General features: G+C 52.6%; 2 protein-coding genes across 15 annotated transcripts in view; one reads left to right on the top strand and one right to left on the bottom strand.

The window, feature by feature from the left end:
• Positions 1–4,709: 4,709 nt before the first annotated feature.
• Positions 4,710–24,970, bottom strand: PGAP2 (post-GPI attachment to proteins 2). 8 transcript variants are annotated; one of them, XR_009762934.1, is made up of 7 exons: positions 23,223–23,622; positions 20,815–20,980; positions 18,010–18,262; positions 17,473–17,579; positions 10,905–11,013; positions 8,202–9,122; positions 4,710–4,922 (listed from the first exon to the last, which is right to left on the bottom strand). XR_009762934.1 is itself a non-coding variant. In XM_061629229.1 (6 exons), exons 2-6 carry the CDS (start codon positions 20,977–20,979, stop codon positions 8,992–8,994), a joined length of 765 nt encoding a protein of 254 aa, XP_061485213.1. In that variant the 5' UTR covers position 20,980; positions 24,760–24,970; the 3' UTR covers positions 7,264–8,991. The 8 variants fall into 8 exon arrangements, 7 of the variants coding, with proteins under 7 accessions (XP_061485213.1, XP_061485210.1, XP_061485208.1 ...); XM_061629229.1 differs by lacking the exons at positions 4,710–4,922; positions 23,223–23,622 and adding an exon at positions 24,760–24,970 and having other exon boundaries at positions 7,264–9,122; XM_061629226.1 differs by lacking the exons at positions 4,710–4,922; positions 23,223–23,622 and adding an exon at positions 24,446–24,533 and having other exon boundaries at positions 7,264–9,122.
• NUP98 (nucleoporin 98 and 96 precursor) overlaps positions 24,059–25,368 on the top strand; it is a 46,751-nt gene continuing 45,441 nt past the window's right edge. For 3 of the 7 annotated variants that reach the window (XM_061629218.1, XM_061629220.1, XM_061629219.1), the window contains exon 1: positions 24,285–24,968. The gene's annotated coding sequence lies outside the window, so the exon portion shown is untranslated. Of the gene's footprint in view, positions 24,258–24,284; positions 24,969–25,368 lie in introns of those variants that run through there. The other 4 variants (XM_061629215.1, XM_061629216.1, XM_061629217.1 and 1 more) reach the window with 3 other exon arrangements.

Below are 25,368 nucleotides of genomic sequence, written 5' to 3'. Positions count from 1 at the left end.
GGGGTTAAGACAGCTTTTCTCCACCCATTGCCTTCCAGGTGCTTTGGACTCTAACTTCCATTGTCGCTGACCATTGGTCCTGCTGGCTGGGGCTGATGGAGGTTGTAGTCCAAAACATCTGGAGGGCACCGGGGTGGGAAAGACTGCTTTGGAGTGTTCAACACATGTTGCAGCATACATCATAGCAATAGAAAAGCAACCCTTTAAGGCAGGCCAGTGTTCTGATCCCCGTATGGAAGATGCCAGGAGGAGAGCGGTTCCACCTTGTGCATGCAACATGATTTGAACTGGGCCTTCCTGGCCCCCAGCCTGACTGCACTGCAGAAGACCCACAATGGCCCTGAGGCTTGGCCTTCTGAATGTAAGGGAGCCTGGCTGCAGGCAGACCAGGAAAGTGGACTTGCATGTATGTGTGTGTTCATTGTGAAGGGTACAGTGAACCCGCAGCAGAAGCAGCTGGACAGCCATCTGTCGGGAATGCTTTGATTTGGATTCCTGCACTGAGCAGGGGGTTGGACTTGATGGCCTTAGAGAACCCTTCCAACTCTACAATTGTATGGTTGTGGCCTCCACTGTGTCTGTGCAGAGAGGAACTGCTGAGGAAGGCGAAGGAGCAGCTGAGGCTGCATTTTCAGTTCCCCTCAGCTAAAAATGCAACGAAGGAGGGTCTGGCTGGGGCCAACAGGATGCGGCTGGGCCGGCGTTCCTGCCATTCACCAAGAACCCACGAAAGGCCCTCGTCGCCCTTTGAGCACAGTTGCCACTCTTAGCGCTTCTTCTCTAGGTCCCTGTAAGGGAGGCGTGGGGAACCCTTAGCCCTCCAGATGTTGCTGAACTATAGCTCCCGTCATCATCATTGGCCCTGCTTGCTGGGGCCGATGGGAGTTGTAGTTCAGCCACATCTGGAGGGCCAAAGACTCCCCGCACCCGCTGTAAGAAGCAGCTCATCTTCAAACCTAGGCAGCTGCTGCCTTCGGTTGAGCCAGGCTGTCGGCCCATCTTGCTCTCACCCACCCGCCCTCCCCAGATGCTCTGCCTGAGGCCTGTCCCGGCTACTGATACCTTCTGCGTCCAAAGCAGACTCCCCCAAGCTGATGCCCTCCAGATGTTTTGGACTACAGCTGCCCCAGCTGGCACGGCTGTAGGATGTTGGGGCTGGAAGGCTTTTCCCCCTGGCCTGAGGGTGAGGCATTATCTTGCACTTAGCCCACTGCTCCCCAAAGCCCCTGGGCCCACGGCTACAGAGAGGGACAGGGCCATTTCTGAGTGCCAGCCCTGAAGCCCAGCAATGAGCAAGGCAACGGTCTCAGCAAGGCAGGATGCTTCTGCACTCCACACTCCGTCTCACCCCATGAGCTGGCGCCTCAGGAGATGGGGAATTTCAGGAGTAGGGAAAGCAAGGCTGAGCAGACAGAGCTTGCAGGATTGCAGAATCGGGTGCGAACCATCATACTCGGCCTCCGCTCTGGGCAAATCCATTCATGCAGCATTCATCCCGCTTTGCGTGCACAAAGCTTCCATGGCGGTTTTACCACGTCTGGTCTTCATGAAGGAGTCGTTCAGATTTGTTTGTGGTGCAGTTACAGGGCAATGAGCATCCAGCCTGATTGGCTTGCAGGCTGCACATTTGTCACTGCACCTCCTCCTCGCTTTTTTAACTGCAAAGAAATCAGTTTTTTGTTTCAACGTGGGTTTGTTGCGCCAGAGACAGAGAATCCTTCAACCTCTTCAATTGGGCAGACCTAAATTCATGGCATGCGCTTGAATCCCTCCTGCAAAAAAGGGCCAGTCCAGAGGGACCCTCACTGCTGTCTCCTCTTCCTCTGCCAATTTCACCCTTTGCTGCCTGGGGACAGAGGAAGCACCCTTAGACCCCTGGTCCATCTAGCTCAGTGTTGCTGACACTGACTGGCAGTGGCTGTCCCAGCCCTGCCAAGAGATGTCACTGGGGATTGAGCCTTCTGCATGCACAGCAGCTGCTCTGCCGCTGAGCTGCAACAGCCCTGTCCTCTGGCTTCACACGCCCTTCCTTTCCCCATCAGCCAGGAGCAAGGCTTGCTCCAGAGTCCAGCTTCACCAGGCAGAACAGCTCCAGAACCGCTGCCAGCCGCAGCAGGGCTCCTCCCAGTGTCTACAGAACACTGGCTGCCAGCACAGAGACTCTTTTTGTCCTAGCGGCCAGCAGCCCCTGGGGAAGATGTTATAACTGTCCGCCAGGGAGGCCTGAGATCTGGCTGGCCCCCTACTCTTGGCTGATCAGTGCACCAGTCGGACCAGGACCCTCCCCCTCCCCCTCCCCCTCCCCCTCCCCCTCCGGTTTGCTCAAGGCTTTCTCTGCCCCTGCCTTCTAAAAAGACTTGCTCGCTTCTCCATTTGGCAAATAGTTTTGCAAACCTCTCTCCACCTTTCCCCAAGCTGTTGCGTGACCTTAGCTCCCTCTGGGGTTCCAAGAGAGGATTTCCATCAACCTTCAATGAGCTGATTGCCCCATCAAGCCCAGGGGAATGGCACACGCCCAACTGCCCCCAACACCACTCCAGGGGACCTCCCTGCCGGGAATAAGCACCATCGCGTGGACGCACACCCAGGAAGGCTGCAGCTGCATCCGCAACATCTCATCAGGCTGCAGAGAGACGTTCTAGCATCGGGAAGTTTCTGTATGCACTGCCTTCAAGTCGATTCCGACTTATGGCGACCCTATGAAGAGGGTTTTCATGAGGCTGAGAAGCAGTGACTGGCCCAAGGTCACCCAGTGAGCTTCACGGCTGTGTGGGGAATTCGAACCCTGGTCTTCCAGGTCGGAGTCCAACACCTTAACCACTAGGCCACACTGGCTCTGTATATAGCTTGTGAACCCTGGTCTCCTCCAGCAGACACGCGCTCAGGCCAACCAGTAGGCAAGGCAGGTCCTCAGATGCCAACAGGTGGAACCTGCACTGCAGACCCATGACCATCTGCCCAATAACTGCCTCCCCCCCCATGAGATGCTTCAACATAACTTCAGGGCCAGCCTCCCCAGTCTGGTCCTCTTCAGATGCTTTGGGGCTACAATTCCCATCAGCTTCAGCATCATATGCCTATGCCGTGTAGGGTTGATGGGAGTTGTAGTTCAAAACATCATGGGAGGGGTGACAGCTGCTTTAGACATTCTAGGAACCAATGGGGTGAGAACCAGCAGGGCGCATCACGCTTCTGCTAGCTGGCACCTTTGACCTGTAGCTTCTACCTTCTCCATCTGGCTAATGTAGCAGCCGGGCAAAGCAGCACATGGGGACTGCTGGCGTTTGACCACACACTCAGGCTGCTTGACATTTGACCTACACAAGAGGAAGCACAGTTTGTGTCCTGCCGCCAGCCAGGCCGCCAGAACTTCCTGCAAGACCCAACGGTTCCTCCTCCCCCCGCCACAGATGCCCATTGTTCCTCTTCCTGGCATGGATTTCACTAACAAATTACTGCTGGGAATGGGAAGGCCAAGCAAGGCGGGGGTGTGGCTGGGGGTGTGTGTTAACCCCAAGATCACATCTTGAGCCCTGGTCAAAGCTAGTCATGGCAACGGTCATCATTGCTGCGTTCCTTTCACACCCTGCGGCTCTCCAAATTGGGGTGGTGGTGAATTATTTCCTTGGTCTAACGTAGGGCTTGGGTTGCATATGGAAAGAATTCAGTTCCCCTAAACTGTTAGGCCAAAGCAGTGCTGGTGGCCACTGGGAGGCCGACAACGGCTGCACTACTAGCAAAGCAAACTCACCGGGGTGTAAGCCCCGTCACAGTAAGTCGGGCTTAACTCTGAAGGAAACATTTTACTTACTTATTTGTAAGCCGCACTTCCCTATAAAATATCGCAAAGTAATATACAACCTGCAAACACAGTAATGAAATACAAACATTAAGAATGTCAAGCACATCAGTAAAACTGGTTGGCAAAGAACCTCAGGTGTGAATAATAAGAGTTCTCAGAAGATGCCTGAAAGCAAGCAAGGACGACTCCTGCAGAACCTCCACCGGGAAGGAGTTCCACAGGGCAGGGCCTGCCACACTACAGATGTGGGGCCACCCAAGTGCCCCACCAGAAGACCTCTGCAATCAAGGCGGAGCATAAGGAGTCAGGGGATCCTCAAGGAGCGGCTACAGGCCCAAGTTCTTCAGGGCTTTCTGAGCTGAGACAAGAAGCTTGAACCTGGCCTGAGGGCAGTTTGGTAACCAGCACACCTCTCTCAGCAGCAGAACAACTTGTTGCCAGTAGCCTGCTCTTGTGAGCGGTCTGGCCACAGAAACATTTGTTTGTTTATTAAATGTCTATCCTGTCCTTCCTCCCAGAAAGAGCCCAGGGCAGCAAACAAAAACATTAAAAGCACTGAACACCAACAGAAATATGCAAAGGACTGGCCTGAACAGGATCTGTGAACAGGCTGCAATTTCCTAGGCTGGGCCTCACTGCAAGACCAGAGGGGCTTGCAATAGCATCACTGAGAGGTTCCTCATTTGCTGCTGCTTGTTTAAGAAAGAGAGAGATGAGAAAACACCCACTTCCTCCTAATGAATGAACTCTAGGGTGAAATGTCAAGCCAGAAGAGCACCAGGACAGGGGCAGCTTTTGGGGCTGTCGGGAGGAAGGACGACGTGTACTGGGGCAGGGGGAGAGAGGAGGAGAGAAAATAAAGGAACACACACATATCTATTTATTGGATTTATATTCCACCCTTCCTCCCAGTAGGAGCCCAGGGCAGTAAACAAAAACACTAAAAACACTCTAAAACATCATAAAAACAGACTTTAAAATGTATTAAAACAAAATGTCCTTAAAAACATCTTTTAAAAAAGCTTTAAAAACATCTTTAAAAGCAATTCCAGCACAGATGTAGACTGGGTAAGGTTTCCCCTTAAAAGGCTTGTTGAAAGAGGAAGGTCTTCAGTAGGCACTGAAAAGATAAGAGAGATGGAGCCTGTATTATTTAAGGGGAGGGAATTCCACAGGGTAGGTGCTGCCACACTAAAGGTCCGTTTCCTCTGTTGTGCAGAACGGACCTCCTGATTAAGATGGTATCTGCAGGAGGCCCTCACCTGCAGAGCGCAGTGATTGACTGGGTGTATAAGGGATAAGACGGTCTTTCAGGTATCCTGGTCCTGAGATGTATAGGGCTTTGTACACCTAAATCAGAACCTAGCCCGGTAGCTAATGGGCAGCCATATACACACCGGGAAGGTGGGATGGGGGGCTGGCTATAGGAAAGAGTGTCATTGAGATGGAAGCTCCAAGCATCCGTCAGATCAGCTGGCTAAGGGTATTTTGGTTGTTTCCAATAAAATCCTGGTGTTACTGTAATAAGGAATTCAAAAAAGAAAAATGTTTACAGGTGGCCTTTCTTTGCTTTAGCTGTAAGAAAAGGCTCTGACAAGGTAACGGAGATAGTTCTATATAAACTGTTCCTCTTGTTTCTAATTGTATGATTGTCTTGTTGCAACCTGCCCTGGGGCCTTATGGGTAAGAAGTCTTATAGATGAATAAAGGGAAGTCCATTCATGGCTCTTCACCAGGAAAGCTAAAAGCAGAGCTCCTGGGTACTGCAGAGGGTGGTCACCACCTCCCATTTACGCTGCAGTTCATCTCCCTGGTCACGTTCTGGAGGACCAAGAACTGGACCAGATGAATCTTTGGGTTGTAACTGAAAAGTTAAGTCCATTAACTTCAATGGATCTACTCTGAGTAGGACTGGCATTGAATGTCACCCTTTGGTCTGATCCGGTATAACACTAAACTATACTTGCCTGGTGCCTGCTGTTTTTCTCGCCACCGACTAAAAAGGCGACTACCCTTTTGGAGCTTATAAATTTGCTCTGAAACCTCTTGCCTAAAAAGAGCATTACGGTGTGGTGTCCAACCGGTCCCAACAGGGCAATCCTATACATGCCTACTTAGAAGTATGCCTGAGTGAGTTGCATGGGGCTTGCTCCCCAATCTCTCCTCCTCCAATACACTGACCGAGGGCTTCTGCCCTTACGTTCTGAGCTCAAAGAACACAGCTGTAAAGGCCAGGTACTCCTGCGCATTAAACATCACTCATCCCTTTAAAATGCACACCATCAGACCTCCCACTCAGTCCCATGAATTTTCAAGAGACAATGGTGAACACACATGCCTTGCACAATGAATCCAGCATGTGTAGCTTGCACTGCACCCGCATGCAAAATCGGGCTTGAGAAACCACCTTGGCTGACATGCGCTTCCAACTTCCCACCCGCTGCCCCTCTGACATTGACCTTTCTGGCAGGAACATGCCGGGCAAAGCTGAGAGGACAGAGTCCAAGCGGCTCAACTGCTGGGCACATCACACAAAGAAGCAATAAATCTCTCTTGTGTCCAACACTCTCTCTCTCTCTCTCCAGCAAATTCTTGAGATGGAATGACATCAGCAGTTTGCTATTGAACCCCAAGCCAATCTGTTTTTGTGGGAAGAGCCTGTCCAGAGGCGGACAGAGACAGACAAGAAGGGCTTTCACAAGTGCAGCGACAGTGCAAGCCAGTAGGATGATTGATCTCTCCGGGAACCCACTGGGGAAGCGATGGCGGCTTGAATCCTGGGCCCCTTGCTGCAGCCAGACGGGGCATGCCAATCATATTCATACAGTTTCACCTGATGCGTAGTTGTGTCAGGGTGTGTGTGGATGACAGCCCCATCTTTAGGAGTGGCCCATGACTCAGTGGCAGAGGAGCTGCTGGGCGCACGGGAGCCCCAGGCTCAACCCCTGGCACTCCCCCTTTTAAAGACTGGGGGAAGCAGGGCTAGGAAACGCCCCCTCCCCCCAAAAGACAACCACACACCCCTGAAAGTAGGTGCTGCGCAGGTGGAGGGACTGGCTTACTCAACAGAAGGCAGCTCCACGTTTAGCAGGAAGAGATGCAACTACGCAGCATGGGCACAGGGTTAATATATTCAAGACACCAAAGGTGACTCCTCGTGCCTTGCTTCTAAGCACAAGTGCAGCGTCCTGCCCTCCCCCTCCGCCAGCACCCGCTTTCAGCCATAATTAAGGCAGGGCAGGGGCTGATGGGAGGTGTATGTCCAAACCATCTAGACTAGAGGGCGCCAGGTTGGGAAAAGCTGCTCCAGAGGACTGCCTGCCCACTGCTGGGGCCAATGCTGCTCTTCCCGTTCCCTTCCGTGCCTGCAGAGGACTCGGTGAGCCAGCCTACAGAGACAGGCAGGCGCACAGGAATCCACAGATGACAGCGCAGGACTCTACAACAGGCGAGAGAACAGATGAAAAATACTCAGTGCTTTATTTCGCCAGGGGCAAGGGGGCCTTCGAGGGGGGAACCAAGGAAAACAGACGCCTGCCAGTACACATGCTTCATGCACATACAAACACACCCCTTGACCCAGTGCACAGGCACCAAGGAGGCCTACACACCAGGGACGTGGGAGGACGAGCCGCGCCAGGGACGATCAGGCCTCTCATTGGGGCTCTTCGCTGCACCACAAGCTGAGAGGCTCCAAGAGAAGCTGCTCTCTTGGGAGGCCTTTCGGTGGAGTTCCCTCCCAGGCCAGCCTTCCTCCGCCTCCTGGCCTGGCCCTCTTGCCTGAACGAGCATCGCCTGCACTCGTCGGCCTCTCTCTCTCGAGTCTCCCCCGCCTGCCTTTCCCAAGAGCGCCTCTGTCCTCCCGTCCTTCAGGCTCCCGCCCAGCAGCCTGCTTGAGCCTCTGGAGCAACCTCACCAGGCGCTTCCTCTGGATCCTTCCCTTCACACTCTGGGATCTTCCCACAGGGCTTTGCCAGGTGGCCTAATCCTGCCACTACTTCTTCCCGCTCTCTTGCTAGGAATTAGGCCTGATGGCTCTGGGCTGGGCGAGGGGGCAGGGCAGCTAGGCTGTCCCCATGCACCGCCCACCCCCAGCCCAGAGAAGGGTTTGCATTCCTTCGCCTGGTTCATGAGCTGGCGCCCAGGACTAAACACATGCAAATGGAGCAGAGTAGATCCCATGTGGCCATCTAACTGCCCCTGCGCACTCCCAGCTCAAGTCACATTCCTGCCTTTCAGAGCCAGCCCCCCTCTAGCCAAACCGCCCCCAGTTGAGCCCAATGGTCAGGTGGTGCGTTACCCATGTGGCCCTCAGCTGCCTTTAACACTTCACAGAAGGACTGGACCCCGCCAGTGCTCTCCCCAACTCCCGCCCACATAACATTCCGGGGAATTCTACCTTTGGGAAGGGTCTGTGGATTCTTACGGAGGGAGGGAGCTCCAGCATCAGATGGCAGAGTAATCAGGTCTCAGGGCTGCAAGAGTGCCAGCACCATCCCGAATTCATTTGAATGGGCAGAAGAGGCATTTCTCACTTTAGGGAACTTCAGTGCAAACGCTTGACGATGGGGTAGGAAGGTGCCTCCCCCCACCCTGCTCAGCCCCATCTTTTTATTAAAAAATCCAGCGGTTCCCACGGTTTGGCACTCTGGCCATGCTAGGTGGCAGGGAAATCCCAGCTGGAGGAAAGACCTCGACTGAAGGAGGCCAGAGTGCAATTTCCAGAGGCAAGAGAGACACCTGCAGTGGGGAGGAGGGTCAGGTGTAACTGCTCAGCGTTCCATGGCGACCTCTGGCTCCACCTCCTTCAGCCCTGGAGCCGCGGGACTTCTCACCCCATAACGTGCCTCCTCCTCAGTGCGTCACTGTTCCTTTCTGCCCCTTCCCTGTTTGGGGACAGCGGCTCAGCACAGGTGATGCTGGTTTTTTTAAAACAAAAAGTGTCCCATTTATCTGGACTCCCGTTGACCCGGCATGCATTTTGCTGTGCAGCCTGATGGACTGTGACATGGTCCTCGTGCCTGCAGGGCCTGGCTATAGTCACCAGCTCTTTTCAGCCCCCTCGCAGGTGCCTTCCTGCAGACGTTCTGGGGCCCGTCGGAAGGATCCACAGCTTGCAGCAGGCTGCAGCTCCCCCAAAGGAATCTAGAGACTGCCTGCAGGTCACAGCGAGGGCAGCAAGGCCTTTGCTAGAAGCGTTTGTCCTCTGGCTGGGAACTGACCACCAGCTCCTTGTTCCCAAAGTCCCACCACGCGGTCATGTGGAAGGCCATGTTGGAAAAAACCACCAGGTACTCCAAGAAGGCAAAGACAGTGTAAACTAGGAACAAAAAGATAAAACTGTGGTGTCAGACCTTCATAATAATTTCCTCCAAATCTCAAACCTCTGAAATAGCACCAAGCACAACCTATGTATTTTGAGCATTTCGGTTGGTCCATAAGGACTAGAAACTTGGAATTTATTAACCTAAATACAGGAGCAGATTCCTCGGATGCTCACTTCCATGAGGAACACGGTTCCGTTTTCAGTTGACACGACCCACAGAGGTGCAAAACACACCTGACCCTTGCACACAGGTGCCATAGAATCATAGAATAGTAGAGTTGGAAGGGGCCTACAAGGCCATAAAGTCCAGCCCCCTGCTCAATGCAGGAATCCAAATCAAAGCATTCCCGACAGATGGCTGTCCAGCTGCCTCTTGAATGCCTCCAGTGTCGGAGAGCCCACTACCTCTCTAGGTCATTGGTTCCACTGTCGTATGGCTCTAACAGTTAGGATGTTTTTCCTGATGTCCAGTCGAAATCTAGCTTCCTGCAACTTGAGCCCATTATTCCGTGTCCTGCACTCTGGGACGATCGAGAAGAGATCCCGGCCCTCCTCTGTGTGACAGCCTTTTGTGTACTTGAAGAGTGCTATCCTATCTCCCCTCAGTCTTCTCTTCTCCACGCTAAGCATGCCCCGTTCTTTCAGTCTCTCCTCACTGGGCTTTGTTTCCAATCCCCTGATCATCCTTGTTGCCCTCCTCTGAACCTGTTCCAGTTTGTCCCTTTAAGTGTTCCAAAGCCACCTGCAAATCACTCCTTGGTGAGCACTTTAAGGCGGCCATCACGGACCAGCCTCACACCTGTTTGTTTTAACTATACAGACCCTACAGCTAAGGAGGGGACTGCTGATCACAGCTGGACTGGGCCTCTGCCTCCCCCCTTCATAAAATCAGGCCGTGGAGCACACGCACATCAACAATTCAGCAGGTGCTCGGTTTGGGATTTGGTTTCTTTGTTTGAAGTAAATAAAGCTTTCAGTGTTTGGGACCGTGGAAATAATGAAATACATTTGTTATCCTTGTTGCCAGGTTTGGCTTTCACAGCACAAAGCATTTTGGGGTTTCCCCCCAGGGCAAACAGTCCTCGCCGGCCTGTAGATTCCGGAGAGCTTTCAAGCCACTGCCGCCACCGCCGCCGCCACCTCCGCCCTGCTCCCACCTCCCCAGGGCAAGCCCCCTTTCTGCTTGCCACTGGCCACGACGGATGCAGGACAGCAGCACACAGCAAGCGGGCCCAGGGGGGCCACCTCCTCCTCCGTGATGTGAAGGTGGCAAGAACGTTTGGCGCATGGGAACCTGTCGCTTGGAAAGGCCAATGCTTGGGCTCTTCTCCAGGACAGAGCAGGCGCAGAGGGCACCTGAGGAGCATGGGCAGAAGAAGAATTAACCCATCCCTGGCATGGCACCCTGCAGGAGTAGCCAACGTGGGGCCCTCCAGAGGTTGCTGGACCCTGTCTCCCATCATTCCTGATCAGGGGCCAGCTGGGAGCTGGAGGGCACCTGGACTGGCTACTGTCAGGCACAGTGGCTCAGAGGGGCATGGGCCATAAAGTCCTCTGTGCCCATCTCACCTCTGCTACAAACAAGAGGTGTAAGGAAAGCCACGTCCCTCTCAGCCAGTACAAGGGCAAACATAATCTTTCCCCGCAACTTTGTAGGGTAAGTTACTAAGAAGGAGCATGGGGTGCTTTGATGCCTCTGACACAGGCCGCTAAGGAGTCTTTGCTGCCATTAGTGCAACGACGACCCAAGAGGAGCCAAGGCCGAAGGAACCTCACCTCCGGGCTCACAGTACCAGTTGTGGCGGAAGTAGAAGTAGACGGCCACTGAGAAGGCGAACAGGTTGAAGAGGAACAGCCACAATTTCCACTTGTAGGACTTGCGCTCCTGCAAGAGAGATGGAAGCAGGTGAGGTCACAACTCCCATGATGGCTCACTGCCTCATCCAGAGTGCACAGGCACAGGCTCAGTACACAACCTGCGCATCAGCAGAGGCCTTGCTCCTCAGGGCTTAGCACCCAGCCTCCTTTGAGTGTCAGGATTTGCTCCAGGAACATCAGGGGAGAGAGTGCTTTTAAGCATGAGCAGAGTGCCCACTGTCTCCAGCAGCTTCCTTCAATCGCTTCATATGTTGATGAACACCCAAGATACACACAAGATGATCCTCCCTGTGGCTCCTAGAAACAATGGATGCTCCCTGGGAGGCAGCTTTGGAGGAAGTGGCAGAACATGCTCTCAGGGTAGAGAATGAGGTATAAACCCAGACATCTGTTGGGGTGGTGAGCAGATCAGAAAGAGCTGCTGCATCGCTGCCTCTTCCCCTGAACTGGCCACCCTAGAGATGGGATGGACACAGAGGGCGGACCATTAACCATGGTATCCTTCTGGGCAGACTAGGTGAGATGGGTATTGGAGGCACTGTTTTACAGTGGTTCCGATCCTATCTCCAGGGTAGTTTTCAGAGAATAGCATTGGGTGATTGTCTCTTGGGCCCCTGGCAGTTGTGCTGTGGGGTACTGCAGGGTACCATCTTGTCCCTCAGCTTGGGACCAGGATACCTGAAAGATCATCCTGCTCCTTATATACCCAGTTGCTCACTGTGCTCTGCAGCTGAGGGCCTCCTGCAGATACCATCTTATCAAGAGGTCCGTTCCACACAACATAGGAAACGGACCTTTAGTGTTGTGGCACCTGCCCTTTGGAATTTCCTCCTCTTAAATATTAGACAGGCGTCATTTCTGTCATCTTTTTGGTGCCTACTGAAGACCTTTCTCTTCCAAGAAGCCTTTTAAGTAGAGACCTTGGCCCAGTCTGCATCTGTGTTGGGATTACTTTGTTATGCTTTTAAAGCTTTTTTAAAAAAATATGTTTTGTTTTAACATGTTTTTAAGGATATTTTGTTTTAATATATTTTAAAGGTTTTTTTATGATGTTTTAGAGTATTTTTAGTGCATCTGTTTGCTGCCCTGGGCTCCTACTGGAAGGGTGGGATATAAAACTAATACATCATCATCATCATCATTTCTCTATCCCGTACTAGAACTCATGGACACCCAGTGAAGCTGAATGTTGGGAGATTCAAGACAGGCCAAAGAAAGTCCTCCTTCACACAGTGCAGAGTTAAGCTATTTGCTCCCAAAAGCGGCAGTGAGGGGCACCAACCAACTTGGATGGCTTTAAAAGAGGATTAGGCAAATTCACGGAGGAAAAGGCTACCAATGGCTACTAGCCACGATGGCCATGGCTCTACCTCTACTGAGGCGGTATGCTTCTGAATGCCAGTTGCTGGGAACTGCAGGAGGGGAGAGTGCCCTTGTGCTCCGGTCCTGCTTGCGGGCTTCCCACGGGTATCTCGTTGGCCACTGTGAGATCAGAATACTGGACTAGATGGGCCACTGGCCTGATCCAGGAGCCAGGCTTCCTTTGCGTTTGTAAGCAAATGAGGGGTACCTGATGGCCAGACAGACAGTCCACAATCCACCTGTCTAGGGGCAACCTCCTGCTATAATCCCCTGAAGCACCGAGAGGTGGGGAAGCTCTTCCTCCCCACCCCAGGCTGTCAGGGCAAAGGCAACATGCCACACCTTGTGCCCAGTGTTTGGTTTACACATCATTCTATTTTTGGCCTACTTCCCGGTCAAAAAGCTGCAGTTATATCTGTGTCTTTCCTTTTTCTCTCCAGGGCCACCACACTTCAGCCTCCCCCCACCTGGGGTCACCCTGCTGGGAGGAAGGGTGGGATACAAATTAATTAATTAAATAAATAAATACATGGCTGAGGAGGAAAGTGAGAGCTGGGCCTCAGGCACCAACACGCTGGCTTAGTGTCCAGATTCAAGAACCACACACCAGAGGGCAGCCCCCGCTTCCCCGGCTGACCCACCTCACCAGCATGCCTCAAGTGCTGCCTGTGGCAATCCTCAAGTCGTGCTCTGCTGGCAGGTTGGCACGAGCCACAGAGGCCAGCCGTTTCCCCAGCAGGCTCCAACCCGGCACGGGAGCAGGAAACCACGCCAGAGCAGAGCAGGCTCAGCAAGGCTTGGCCTCCCGATGACAAGAGGCCCAGTCAAGCGCCACATCCCCCTTCCTCTCATGAGGTCCAGATCCACTGGAGACCCTCAGACCAGATGTATGGGGGGTATACTTTGGCATCTACCCCATCTTGCACGGGGTCAGGTCTCTCTCTCGGTCTCTCACAAGGGGGCAAACACGTGAAACTGAGGGGACACCTTGTCAAAAGGACCAGCCTGGGAGGTGACGGAGGCAGCCTGCCCTACGCCAACCCTGCACATCTGGGCAAGGAAGCTGCCGAAGTCTGGGTGTGCCAAAGCCAGTTCCTTAAATTCAACCCTTTCCCCACCAGTCAAAGTGGCAGCCGCAGCCAAAGTCCTCCTCCAAACTCCTCAAGGGCCCTTTCAAGCTTCTGCGAAGATGCCAGGAATGCTCACTGCCAACTGGGTCTCAACACAACCCCCTAGCAATGCAGAACAGCAAACTCTGCCCACAAGGGGCTAGTGGCAATATTGGAGAACGACAAATCATCGCCCGGGTTGGCTTCCTGACTCAGCTTATTTGAGGGAAATGGGCTGCAACAGCAGCAGAAGTATGAAGGAGGTTGGGTGGTGGAAGAGGAAACTAAAGAGCTGCTTGTAGCATTAGGTGTGTGCAAACAGTTGGGCTGGGCTTCTGCCAAGTCTGCAAAAGAAGCTGGGGCACAGATATGAAAGTGGGGGGGGTCCCCTTTCCAGTTATGACCCATGCATGCAAGAGGAACCCCCATCACCGTCTCACTATGGTCAGAAACTTCAAACCACAGTAAGAATATTTAGATCGCAGCAAGTTTCCATTTGCTTTCGTCAAGTAGGAACACCGAGGTTTCCTGGCACAAAGCAGCAGATTTTGAAAGAATAAATGTTTTGAGATGGGGGGGGCAACAGGGAGGGGGGAGAAGAAAGAGCAACCGAACAGGAAGAGCCATCCCAGAGCATCTCATCAAGGCACAGAACTGGCCGGCAGTTCCAGAAAACTAGGCTCAGCTAACAGCCTCAACACAAATCCAGCCACCTGCAGTAACCTCTCCAGTGCTTTCTATATACAGGCAGGCCCCGCTTATACTGCAGGTTCCATTCCGGACCCCCGCTGTAAAGCGGAACCCCATTGAGCATAATGAGGCACATTGCACGAAAATGCCGCGAAAATGCCACAAAATCAGCTTTAAAATGGGGAATGAAAGCTGCTGCATTAGCGGAACGCTGGTAAGCGAGGCGCCGGTAAGCAGGGCCCTACTGTATCCATTTCACTCTCCCACTCCTCACATTTACAGCTTCCAGATTTCTGTCTCTGAATGGGTTTGTCTTGTTTCCTTCCTTTCTTCCTTTCTTTCTTCCCCTCGCCAGCCTGTGGCTCCTCCCTCCCTTCCTCAGCCTTCTTCACTCTTGCATCTATCCTTCCTCTTCAGGCAGGCAGGAAGGAGGGATGGCTGACTGCAGCTACAAAAGGTATCACTACCTGAAGATGGCAGAGACCACCTCGACTGTGGGGTGTTGTTGAGGGGCTTCTGTTTGGGTAAAAGTTTAATTTCTGCTCGTAAGGGTTTTGCTCTTATTGGGATTTTATTTTTATTTATTTATTATTTCAATTTATATACCGCCCTTAGCAGAATAGCTCTCAGGGCGGTGAACAAACAGATAAAATACAATATATCATAATAAAAATCATAAAAACATATACAAAAAAAAAAACACTACAAAAACACAATACGACAAAAATTAAAAAATACGGATTAAAAGATTAAAATGGTTAAGAAAATTAAAATGCCAGGGAGCATAAAAAGGTCTTTACCTGGCGCCGAAAAGATAGAAGTGTAGGCGCCAGGCGTACCTCTTCGGGGAGGCTGTTCCACAACTTAGGGGCCACTACAGAAAAGGCCCTAGATCTCGTAACCACCCTCCGGGCTTCCCGATGGGTTGGTACCCGGAGGAGGGCCTTAGATTCTGAACGAAGTGAACGGGTAGGTTCGTATCGAGAGAGGCGTTCCACAAGGTATTGAGGTCCCACGCCGTGTAAGGCTTTATAGGTAAGAACCAGCACCTTGAATCTCGCCCGGAAGCAAATAGGAAGCCAGTGCAGACGCGCCAAGACAGGTGTTATATGCGAAGACCGACTGGTCCTCGTCAGTAGTCTGGCAGCTGCGTTCTGCACCAGCTGAAGCTTCCGAATTGTCTTCAAGGGCAGCCCTACGTAGAGCGCATTGCAGTAATCCAATCTTGAAGTTACCAGAGCGTGAACAACGGAGGCAAGGTCGTCCCTGTCCAGATAGGGGCGTAGTTGGGCTACCAGACGAAGATGGTAAAACGCATTCCGTGCCACCGAGGCCAATTGGGCCTCGAGAGACAGGGAAGAGTCGAGAAGAACCTCCAAACTACGTACCTGTTCCTTCAGGGGGAGTGTAACCCCATCCAGAACAGGGTTAACATCCACCATCTGAGCAGGGAAGGCATTCACCAACAATGTCTCGGTCTTGTCTGGATTGAGTCTCAGTTTATTAGCTCTCATCCAGTCCATTATCGCGGTCAGGCAACGGTTCAGCACATCAACAGACTCACCTGAAGAAGATGAAAAGGAGAAATAGAGCTGCGTGTCATCAGCATACTGATGGCAACGCACTCCAAAACTCCTGATGACTGCACCCAGCGGCTGCATGTAGATGTTGAAAAGCATGGGGGACAAAACCGACCCCTGAGGGACTCCACAATGGAGAGTCCATGGTGTCGAGCAATGTTCCCCAAGCACTACCTTCTGGTGACGATCCGCGAAGTAGGAGCGGAACCACTGCCAAGCAGTGCCGACACCCAACTCCGCGAGTCTCCTCAGAAGGATACCATGGTCGATGGTATCAAACGCCGCTGAGAGATCAAGGAGAATCAACAGAGTCACACTCCCCCTGTCCCTCTCTCGACACAGGTCATCATACAGGGCGACCAAGGCTGTTTCGGTGCCAAAACCAGGCCTGAAACCGGATTGAAACAGATCATGCTTCTGTATTTTATTGTTGGGTCTTATTAGGAATTATAAGTGTATCAATTTATTGTATGTTTCTTAAGATGTTTTTGTTTACTTATTGACTATTTGAATTTACTTTCTAACAGTGAATTGTGTAACTTTTTTTCCATGTTGTGAGCCGCCTTGAGCATAGATTGCTATGGAAAGGCGGCATACAAATAAACAGTGATGATGATGATGATGGGTGGGAGGGCTGGCAGAAGGGACCATAAGTAGACGTCTGTGATGTGAAAAAAATCACACAGGAAACAGTAGGTGCCAATCCACGGAGTTTACTCAGGCAGTATGAACATTCCTCCCTGACCTCCTTGCCCCACTGGCTCCCAAGCAAGACTACAACACACACACACGCATGCACACACACACATCCGTCCCCTGTATGCAGGTCCTCCACTCTCTGGGCCCTGTGCCACTCCCACCCCCAATTCACAGCCATTCTTTCCCTAAGGTCTCTGGTCCTCATTCTTCCCGTCACCCCACCTCAGCTACCCAAAGCATTTGGTCCCTCTCTCCCAAACTGCAGGTAGCTCTTGTCCTTAGGTCCTGCGCAACAGCACACGAGGAGCCCAGCGACTCGATCAGGCCACAAGGGGCCCACCTAGTCCAGCATCCTGTCCTCACAGTGGCCAACCAGGTGCCCACAAGCAGCAACTCTCCCCACACTTGTGATTCCCATCACTGCTGACCTTTTACCTCCCGCGCAGAAGCTGGGCTGCTCCCCAAATGCTACTATGCATTAGTGCATGCAAACTGCCCTCCCCTTGCCACTGCCAGTCCCTTGAGATCTGGGATTACAGAGCAGGGGTTTTGGGGCCACAGGCATGACTTCAAGGGGAGACTGAGCCCCCTTACCTCACCCTGTACAAATTAAGTGCAACGGAAAATGCCAAGAGAAAACTGCGAAGGATGATCCGTGGAATACTGAACCAACACAGACTTTATCTGCAGCACCAGCAGCTGCAGCTCTCCATCTCCCATGAGACCAGAGAGCAAAAGTAACGATCAAGAGACAGAAAAGCCACAGCTACACAACATGCAATTTGATGAGATCAGAATATCCTTCCCATTTCATGTTTACGCGTTACACGGTTTAACTGTGCCAAGCTGTAGGTAACCCGCCCTGGGACAACATGGCAGAGAACAGGCACTAAATGCCTATTAAATATATAAATACAACATAATGCATGCAGCAGGTCTACCAAGACCCAGCCAAGGCTGCCAGCTCAGCTCCCAGCTCCAAACCCTCCTCACATCTGTGGCAAAAGGAAAAAGCGGGAACTGTACCTCAGGGCTTACTGTGTGCTTCTTAGTCATTCGCCACAAAACGCAGGTGAGAACCATGTGGCTGAGGGACGAAGCGATGAAGAGGATGAAGGCGTTCTCATGGATCACTGCAACAACAACAGGAGAGGCAAGGAAAGCCGTGAGCAAAGCAGCAGTAGCTGCACAAAGGCCTGAGAAAGATTGCAGGGGACAGCAGCTCCCGGGCACCGAGCCCCACATAAAAGGCCACACCTGACGCTCTAGGGAAGAAAGGGGTCTCCTGCCCAAGCCTTGCAGAAATCAGAGGGGGCTGCACGAGAGACATTTGAGCAGAGATCTGGGGTGGAAGACAGCGCAGCAGGAGCCAAAGCAAAGGCAGGAGGAAGGGCAGACCAGAGGAAGCATGGTGGCGCCAACCAGCAGGCACCCCCCCTTCCCATCAGCAACACTCCCCCAATTCGTGCCGGAAGAAATCCCATGAACGGGAAGGCGGACTCCCACAAGGAAGCAAGGCTAGCCTGGCACCAGGCCCTTCCTGCTCTCTGAGGAGACACTTACTGTAGTTCTCAGAGGAGGAGATGTAGGTGAGCAGCAAGAGGGCAGTGTTCTCCAGCAGGTTGAGAGCGAAGGCTGCGTTGCACAGTCGGAGGTACCGGGGGTGCGTGCAGTGGCAGCCACGGTAGTGGCTCCAGTAGACGATGGCCACGAGGAAGCGGGGCCCTGAGTGCAGCCCGATGCAGAAACGCCACATGTAGCGCTCGGGGGTTTCCCCACCAATGGCAGAACTGATGGAGGGGAGATAGTTGGGGACCTGCCAGGGGACACAAATGACTACTGTGGCATGCATTCAACAAGGGGGCAGACCGGCCCTCCCTGCCACCTTGAGGCACCTCCCACTCCCAAGCCTCTTGTTCCTGATGATGCCATGCTGGCCTACGGCACGTTCCTAGCTGAGACTCAAGACCTCTTTGCCACTGATTTTACAGCATAGGATGCTCACTTATGCTGCTGCTTCATCCTGTCTTCTCCCAGGCATTTTAGCATGTGAATGAATGAATGAATCGACTTTACTGCGTATAGCCATAAGCCTTTGCAAATACAGACAACATAAAATAAGCAAACAGATAAACTTCAGGGAAACCGAGGGGAATACAATATTACAGCGGGCACATGTCTGTAAGGGACTTAATATAACTTGCCCTCAGCTTTCTAGCAGCTAGGGCAAAATTAGCCACTGTGACCATTACTTGTTTATAATTATCAGCTAGCAACTCTACTAGCAATTCCTGGGGGTGATTCCCCTGGTGTGAACAGGTACAGATGGCCAGAAATTTTCTTCTGGGGTCCTCATACAAGGGACAGTATAGAAGGTAATGAACAATATCCTCTATCTGATTACAACCGAAAACACATCTCCGCTCCTTGATCGAGATTCCCAGGTATCTCCGTTCAAGGTAAGCCGAGGGCATCACTTGGAATCTGAGTTCCGTGAATGCCCTACGCAGGTGGGCACACGTCAACACATCAAAGTATTGTGGTTTAGCATGGTTAGGCTTGAGTAGGGGGAACCAGGGGGAGAAAGGAGCTACCGCAATTCTTGCCCGGTCTTGGCATGCGTCAGTTCCGGAGGTCAGATTGATTTAAACTTAGGTACTTTCCCAGGGTAAGGTCATATAGCTTTAATTTCTCTTGGCACAGTTGGGCCCAGCCCCCGATCCTATGTTGTTCGTTCCAGCAAAGTTTGGGGAGAGAACAGTCATCCATACTGGGTAACCTCCGCCAGTATCTAAGATACGCTAAATCCATTTTTGCTGAAAGGGATGGTAGACCAAGCTCTGCTCTTAAATGGGCCAATGGAACCCCTTGGGGCAGCCCCAGGACCTGCTTCATAAACTTGTTTTGGAGGACCTCTAACGTATGTTTAGCCAAACACCCCCACAGCTCTACCCCGTATAAAATTTTGGCCTCAAAGACATTGAACATCAGATTAATTAATTGCCCTCCTCGAGTGTAAAAAAACCTTCTAACCTGGCCAGTTATTCTGGCACATGAAAGTTTAGTTACCTCTAGATGGTACTTCCACGAGAGATTGTCACTAAAACACAGACCCAAATATTTTAAAAAATGCACCTGTTCCAGCTGATGCCCATTAAGGGCCCAATTGGATTTGGACTTTTTTTTTTTTTTTGCCAAAGATCGTAATTTTGGTTTTAGAGTGGTTCACGAACAGATGCTGCTCATTACAGAAGTTTCCCAAACGAGCTAGCATCCTTTTAAGGCTGATTTTATTCAAGGAGAGTAGGACCAGATCATCGGCGTAAAGTAATGACGCGATCTTCCAGTTCCCAGCCAATGGCGGGAAAAAAGCAGGCGAAGCCATCTTGGGAATAATGTCATTTATGTAAAAATTAAACAGGAATGGTGCCAATATACACCCTTGCTTAACTCTTCTCTCGACCCGAATTTCTCGGGAAAGGGTACCGTACAAACCCTGACAGACCCGGAGGGAATTGGCCTGATGTAAAGATTGAATTAGCCAAAGCAACCTTTTACCGATGTTGGTCTGGCCCAACTTGTGCCATAATAGGTCCCAGCCTATTAAAGGCAAAGGTGAAATCTACGAATGCTGCGTAGAGGATCTTATTTGGGCCCTTAATAGTTTTGTATATCAAATGCTGGAGAACAAATGCATGGTCAATGGTGCTCCTACCCTTCCTGAACCCGGCCTGTTCTTCATGGAAAATGGCATGCCTAGATTCCCATATCAGTAATTTGTTGAGGAGGTAGTGCCCATATAATTTGGATGTCACATCCAAGAGACTAATAGGTCTGTAGTTACTAGGAGCCAGTGGGTCTCCTTTCTTGAAAATAGGCACCACGATACTGGAGCGCCAGCCTGGAGGAATATCACCAGTAGAATTGATATATGTAAACAAAATGGCTAGGAGAGGGGTATGTGTTTTTAAATTGTTTTTTAATATTTTTTTAAGTGTTTTCAAATTTGTATATATATATATTTGTTTTTAATTGTTGTAAACCGCCCAGAGAGCTTCGGTTATGGGGCGGTATGCAAATGTAGTAATAATAATAATAATAATTTGAGCCCCCTCCATAGAAACACCCACCTTTCTTTAGCTGGCAAGGGAGGGGGATAGGAAAACCTCAAATCCTCCTCTTGCAAAACTCAAGAGTTACTCATAACCCATTTTTCCAGGCCCTGTTGACTGAATTCTATTAGCTTTGATGAGATGGCCTCATCAGATGTCACACATTTCTTTTACTATTTTGCAACCTGCTCTAACCCTTCAAGGCACAGGGCAATCTTTAGATGCCAACACACACAGGCACTTAAGGAGGACTTACATCACAGTGGGTGGCAGTGGTTTCATTGAAGTGGAAGAACAGGGCCCAGATCACACAGAAGAGGAATCCAAAAAGGGGGCAGCACACTGTCCCAACTGCCAGGGTGGTAAAACGGAGCCGGAAGAGGGTCCCATCCCGATCCAAAGGCAGTGGCAGCTGGAACATGCTGTGGAAATGAGAAGCATTTTTTATTTCTTTATTTATTTATTATTTGATTTATATCCCGCCCTTCCTCCTGGCAGGAGCCCATTTAAGACACGTTTATTTTGGAAGTTGGGGCAGACCACTCAATTTACTCTCCATGGTTGAGAATACAGGTCTGAAAAGCATGCAGGATGTTTATCTGATTACTCAGAAATCCAAAAAGGGGGCTCACTGACAAATTGCCAGGTCTGGATGGTATCCACCTGACATTTCTTAAAGAACTCAAATACAAAAGCTTGTTGCTATAGGGCGGTCTAAAAATGTAATAAAATAAATAAAATAAAATAAAAAATAAGATTACCAATGGCTACCAGCCACAATGGCTGTGGTCTACCTCTAAACTGGAGGCAGTAAGGATGCCACTGAGTATTAGTTGCTGGGGAGTACCAGTGAGGAGAATGCCATTGCGTTCATGTGCTTTTTGTGGGCTTCCCAGAAAAGGCATCTGGTTGACCACAGTGAGAACAGAATGCTGGACTAGATGGGTCTTAGAATCATAGAATAGTAGAGTTGGAAGGGGCCTTTAAGGCCATCAAGTCCAACCCCATGCTCAATGCAGAAATCCAAATCAAAGCATCCCTGACTTTGTGGGCTGGATGCAGCAGCTAGGATCGTCTTGTGTTAAATCTCCACTGAAGCCAGCATTGTCCGGCTACATTACAGGTCGAGCTCACTGACCTCCTGGCCTTCTTCCTCCCCCTGCCCGAGCCCACACGCCATCATCTGCTTTGCGAAGTGGATGCTGACAATGAATTTCTGCCAGTACCTTGGCATCCCTAACACAGGAGGAAGCCAAGCTCACCTGCTGGGGAAATACACAGGGAACCCCGTTGTCCAGAACTTTTGTTTGTCCTGTCAAGGCCTAGACTTCCGTCTCAGTCACAAAAACCCCCAAGTATGCGCAGTCCCCCAAGTAGGCTCTACCCCAGATGCACTGTTCGCAAATAAAAGGAAGGGGCAGGGGAGAGGTGAGCCAATGTTTCCTAACTAGGCAGGTCAGATCAGGAAGCTGCAGCTGACAATGACTTTCCTCTGAAAAATTTCACTCTGCCTGTCACTCAGGATTCAGACACAGCTGCAACAGAGCTCACCATCACCTCTTGCCCCCTTGACTCACAAACAGCATCACCTCAGGCTCCAGGCGGGCTCAGTTAGTGAATTTATTGCCATTACTACAACAGGAGCAAGGGACAGAGAGGACCTGTGGCTTTCAGAGACAGAGGGACTCGCAGTAGACATGGGAAGCACATTCCCATACCTCAGGTGTGAGGGACCTTTGCCCTGCAGAGGTTGTTGAACTACAACCCCCATCAGCCCCAGCACAGCATGGCCAACAGTTAAATCTGATGGGAGTTGTTGTCCAGCAACATCTGGAGGGCTAGAGGGTCCCCACCCCTGCCACAACTGCAGCGGAGTAGTGACAGCAGCAGCAGCCACCACAGTGCCAAAATTCAAAACACAAGCCTCATGTGGGGGAGACTTCCTGTGAGCGGGCAGGACTATGTCAGCTGCCATAAGTCATGCGGAGGCCTTTGGGTAACAAGCGACCAATAAATCTAAGAAAGAATAATCCACACACATTGCACAGCGCAATCAAGGCACCCTTTGTACCATGTCATACCCTTGGCTCATCTGGCTTGCTATTTCTACATCAACGGTCTTCAACTGGTGGGTTGGGACCCACTCGCATGCATGGCAAGGAAAGAAAAAAATTAAGATGTGGGTCCCAAAATGCACACTTGGGCTAAAGGTGGGTCTGCAAAGGTTGAAGACGGCTGACTTACACTGACCGGCAGTGGCTCTCCAGGGTTCCAGAGAGGGGCTTCTCTCAGCTCTACCTGGAGAAGCCTAAATCAGGGGCCTTCTACATGCCAAACAGATGTTCTGCCATTGAGCCTCGGCCCACCCCGAACAGGAACACAGGAGGCTGCCTTAGGGCCCTCAGCAAACCTAGCTCAGCGTCCCCAACACGGACTGGCAGCGGCTCTCCAGGCAGGGGATAACTCCCGCTGAGCCTGGGGTCCTCTTGCAGGGAAAGCGGGTGTGCCGGCCCTTCCCCACCACCTCCGAAATGTACCACCAGCCCGCTTCCCTTGGCAGCCCTTCGCTCGCCTCCCTCGTCCCCCACCGCCGGGGTCCCTCCTCGAAGGGGCGGCCGCGACGGCGGGGGAGAAAACCAGCCCAATTCTCGCTCGCTCGCTCACCTCTCCCTTCGGCCCTGCCGTGTCTAGCCCCCCGCCCGCTCGAGCCGCCGTACCTCTCGACGGGCTCGGCCGGGCCGGGAAGAGAAAGCACCGCAGGAGGAGGAGGGCGGCCCGGCTCCGGGGCCAAGGGGCGCTTGTGGCCGCTTTTAGGCGGATGAATGCTACTCGGCCTCCGCCCTCGAGTGGGAAGGGGCGACGCTCGCCTGCCGGCCGGCCTGCCACACCGGGCTGCAGGGAGAGAGGCCGCTCAGCGCCGCCAAGAAGCCAAACCCGCTCGCGGGAGAAGGGCGGCGGCCGGGCCCGCCCTCCGCCTGTCCGGGCCCGCCCTCCGCCTGGCCGGGCACGTACGTCGCAGCGGGTGCAGCCACCACCACATTCTCGGCGCTTCGCCTTCCCGGGCCCGGCGGGGAGGAGTCTCTGAGGGTCAAATAGGCTCCCGCACGAGCACTTCCTCCTTCTCCTCCCCAGACGCACTTTGCACATGCTCGGGGGCTTTGAGGGAAAAAGACCACACGCACACAAGGTCCTTGGGACGACCTGGGGTTGTTAGCTGGGGCTTTTATGGTCCCCTTCCCCACAAGGGTGTCGCAGCACGGGCCTCGCTAAGCGCCACGGCCAGCCGCGCCCGGCAGAGACTCCACAGGCGTTGGACAACAACTCCCATCAGCCCCGGCCAGCGGCCGCAGAGCCTTTGCGCCTGACGTCAGTGAAAAGAGGCGGACTAGACGCATAAGCCGGCTAGGGGCAGTCACGCTCCTAGAACCGCCGCTCGACCAACAGGATGCCAGGGCGGGGTTGATGGCCATGATGCCACTCTTCCAAAGACAAACAACGAGCCAATGAGAGATTCTGAGCGGTTTGATGGCACGCGCAAGCGTCAGCGTGCCGCTGGCCGGGGCTGATGGGAGCTGCCGCCTGTGGAGGCCGTAAAGCCGGGCAAGGCCGCAGGCAGGCTCCCGGCTTCTATTCTCAGCGCCCTTTAGCGAGTCATACGGGAGGGGTTCGTGCGTTTGTACTCTGCGCGTTTACTCGACGGTAAACCCCATTTATTTCAACCGGTTCCGCGCGCAGCCTTGCTTTAATCGCGGCATCGCTGCGGCCTTCACTTTACAACCAGGCGCTGCCCGTTTTCCTAGCGAAGGGTTGTTATAGAAACCAGGGAGATCCTGATGGGCGGCGGCAACAGACTGTTCCTCCCACTTCCCCGAGTCCTGGATGTTTACCCTCGGCAGGCGGTTGAGTCCTGCGCGTGCCAGTCGCCACCGCCCAGCAACGAGCCCTTACCAGTTTCCCCCCCAAAATCACAACTCCTTGCTTTAAACCCTTTGCGCCTGACGTCAGTGAAGGGAAAAGAGGCGGACTAGACTGGCATAAGCCGGCTAAGGGCGGTCACGCTCCTAGAACCGCCCCTCGACCAATAGGATGCCAGGGCGGCGTTGATGGCCATGATGCCACTCTTCCAAAGAGAGAGCAACGAGCCAATGAGAGATTCTGACTGCTCTAACGGCACGCGCAAGCGTCAGCGAGTGTGACGCACTTTTTACCCCCTTCTCTCGGCGCGCCTCGACCGCTTGCGTGAGGCGACGGCAGTGTCTGAGGCGGTTGTTGTGGAGGTTCCGCTGCCGTCTTTTTCTTTCCTTGTGGTAGAGGCGCGAACGCGGGCAGGCGGTGAGTGAGGCCGTTCCCGCCAAGGCGAGGCTCCGGGGCAGGAAGAGCGCCGCGGTTCTCCTTCGTCTCAAGGCCCAGGTCAGGCTTCCGAAGCGGAAGAAGGGCGGGCAGGGCCCTGGGGGATTCTGGGAAGGGGCAAGGGTTCGTGATGGGAGGGGGGCGGGATAAGCGAGCCGAACCCGGGGACGGGACTGGGGGGCGCAGAGTGTGGCGTCAGGTAAAACCTTTTAGCAGTTCCTGGGGGGAGTTTGCGGGCGAACAACTCGCACCGTGGCGTGAACGCACCGGTACACTACGCTCAACATCCAAGGCCCTCCTCCAGGTGCCTATTCCGAGGAAAGCTGGGAGGATGGCAACAAGGGAAGAGGGCTTTCTCAGTGGTGGCCCCCAAATTGTGGAATGACCTTTATGATGAGGTGCACCTGGTGCCAACACTTATATTTTCAGCACCAGGTCAAGACTTTCCTCTTCTCCCAGG

The sequence above is a fragment of the Rhineura floridana genome, chromosome 5 (assembly GCF_030035675.1).
Source record: "Rhineura floridana isolate rRhiFlo1 chromosome 5, rRhiFlo1.hap2, whole genome shotgun sequence".
NCBI classification, from domain to species: domain Eukaryota; kingdom Metazoa; phylum Chordata; class Lepidosauria; order Squamata; family Rhineuridae; genus Rhineura; species Rhineura floridana.
Note: the sequence above shows the minus strand (reverse complement) of the source record. Positions and strands in the feature narration are given on the sequence as shown.

Coding starts and splice junctions, on each gene's coding strand:
- PGAP2 (XM_061629229.1), bottom strand. CDS start 20,979: ATGTTCCAGCTGCCACTGCCTTTGGATCGGGATGGGACCCTCTTCCGG. Junction 18,263..20,814: donor CCACTGCCACCCACTGTGAT/GTAAGTCCTCCT, acceptor GTCCCCTGGCAG/GTCCCCAACTATCTCCCCTC. Junction 11,014..17,472: donor AGCACACAGTAAGCCCTGAG/GTACAGTTCCCG, acceptor TCTCTCTTGCAG/GAGCGCAAGTCCTACAAGTG.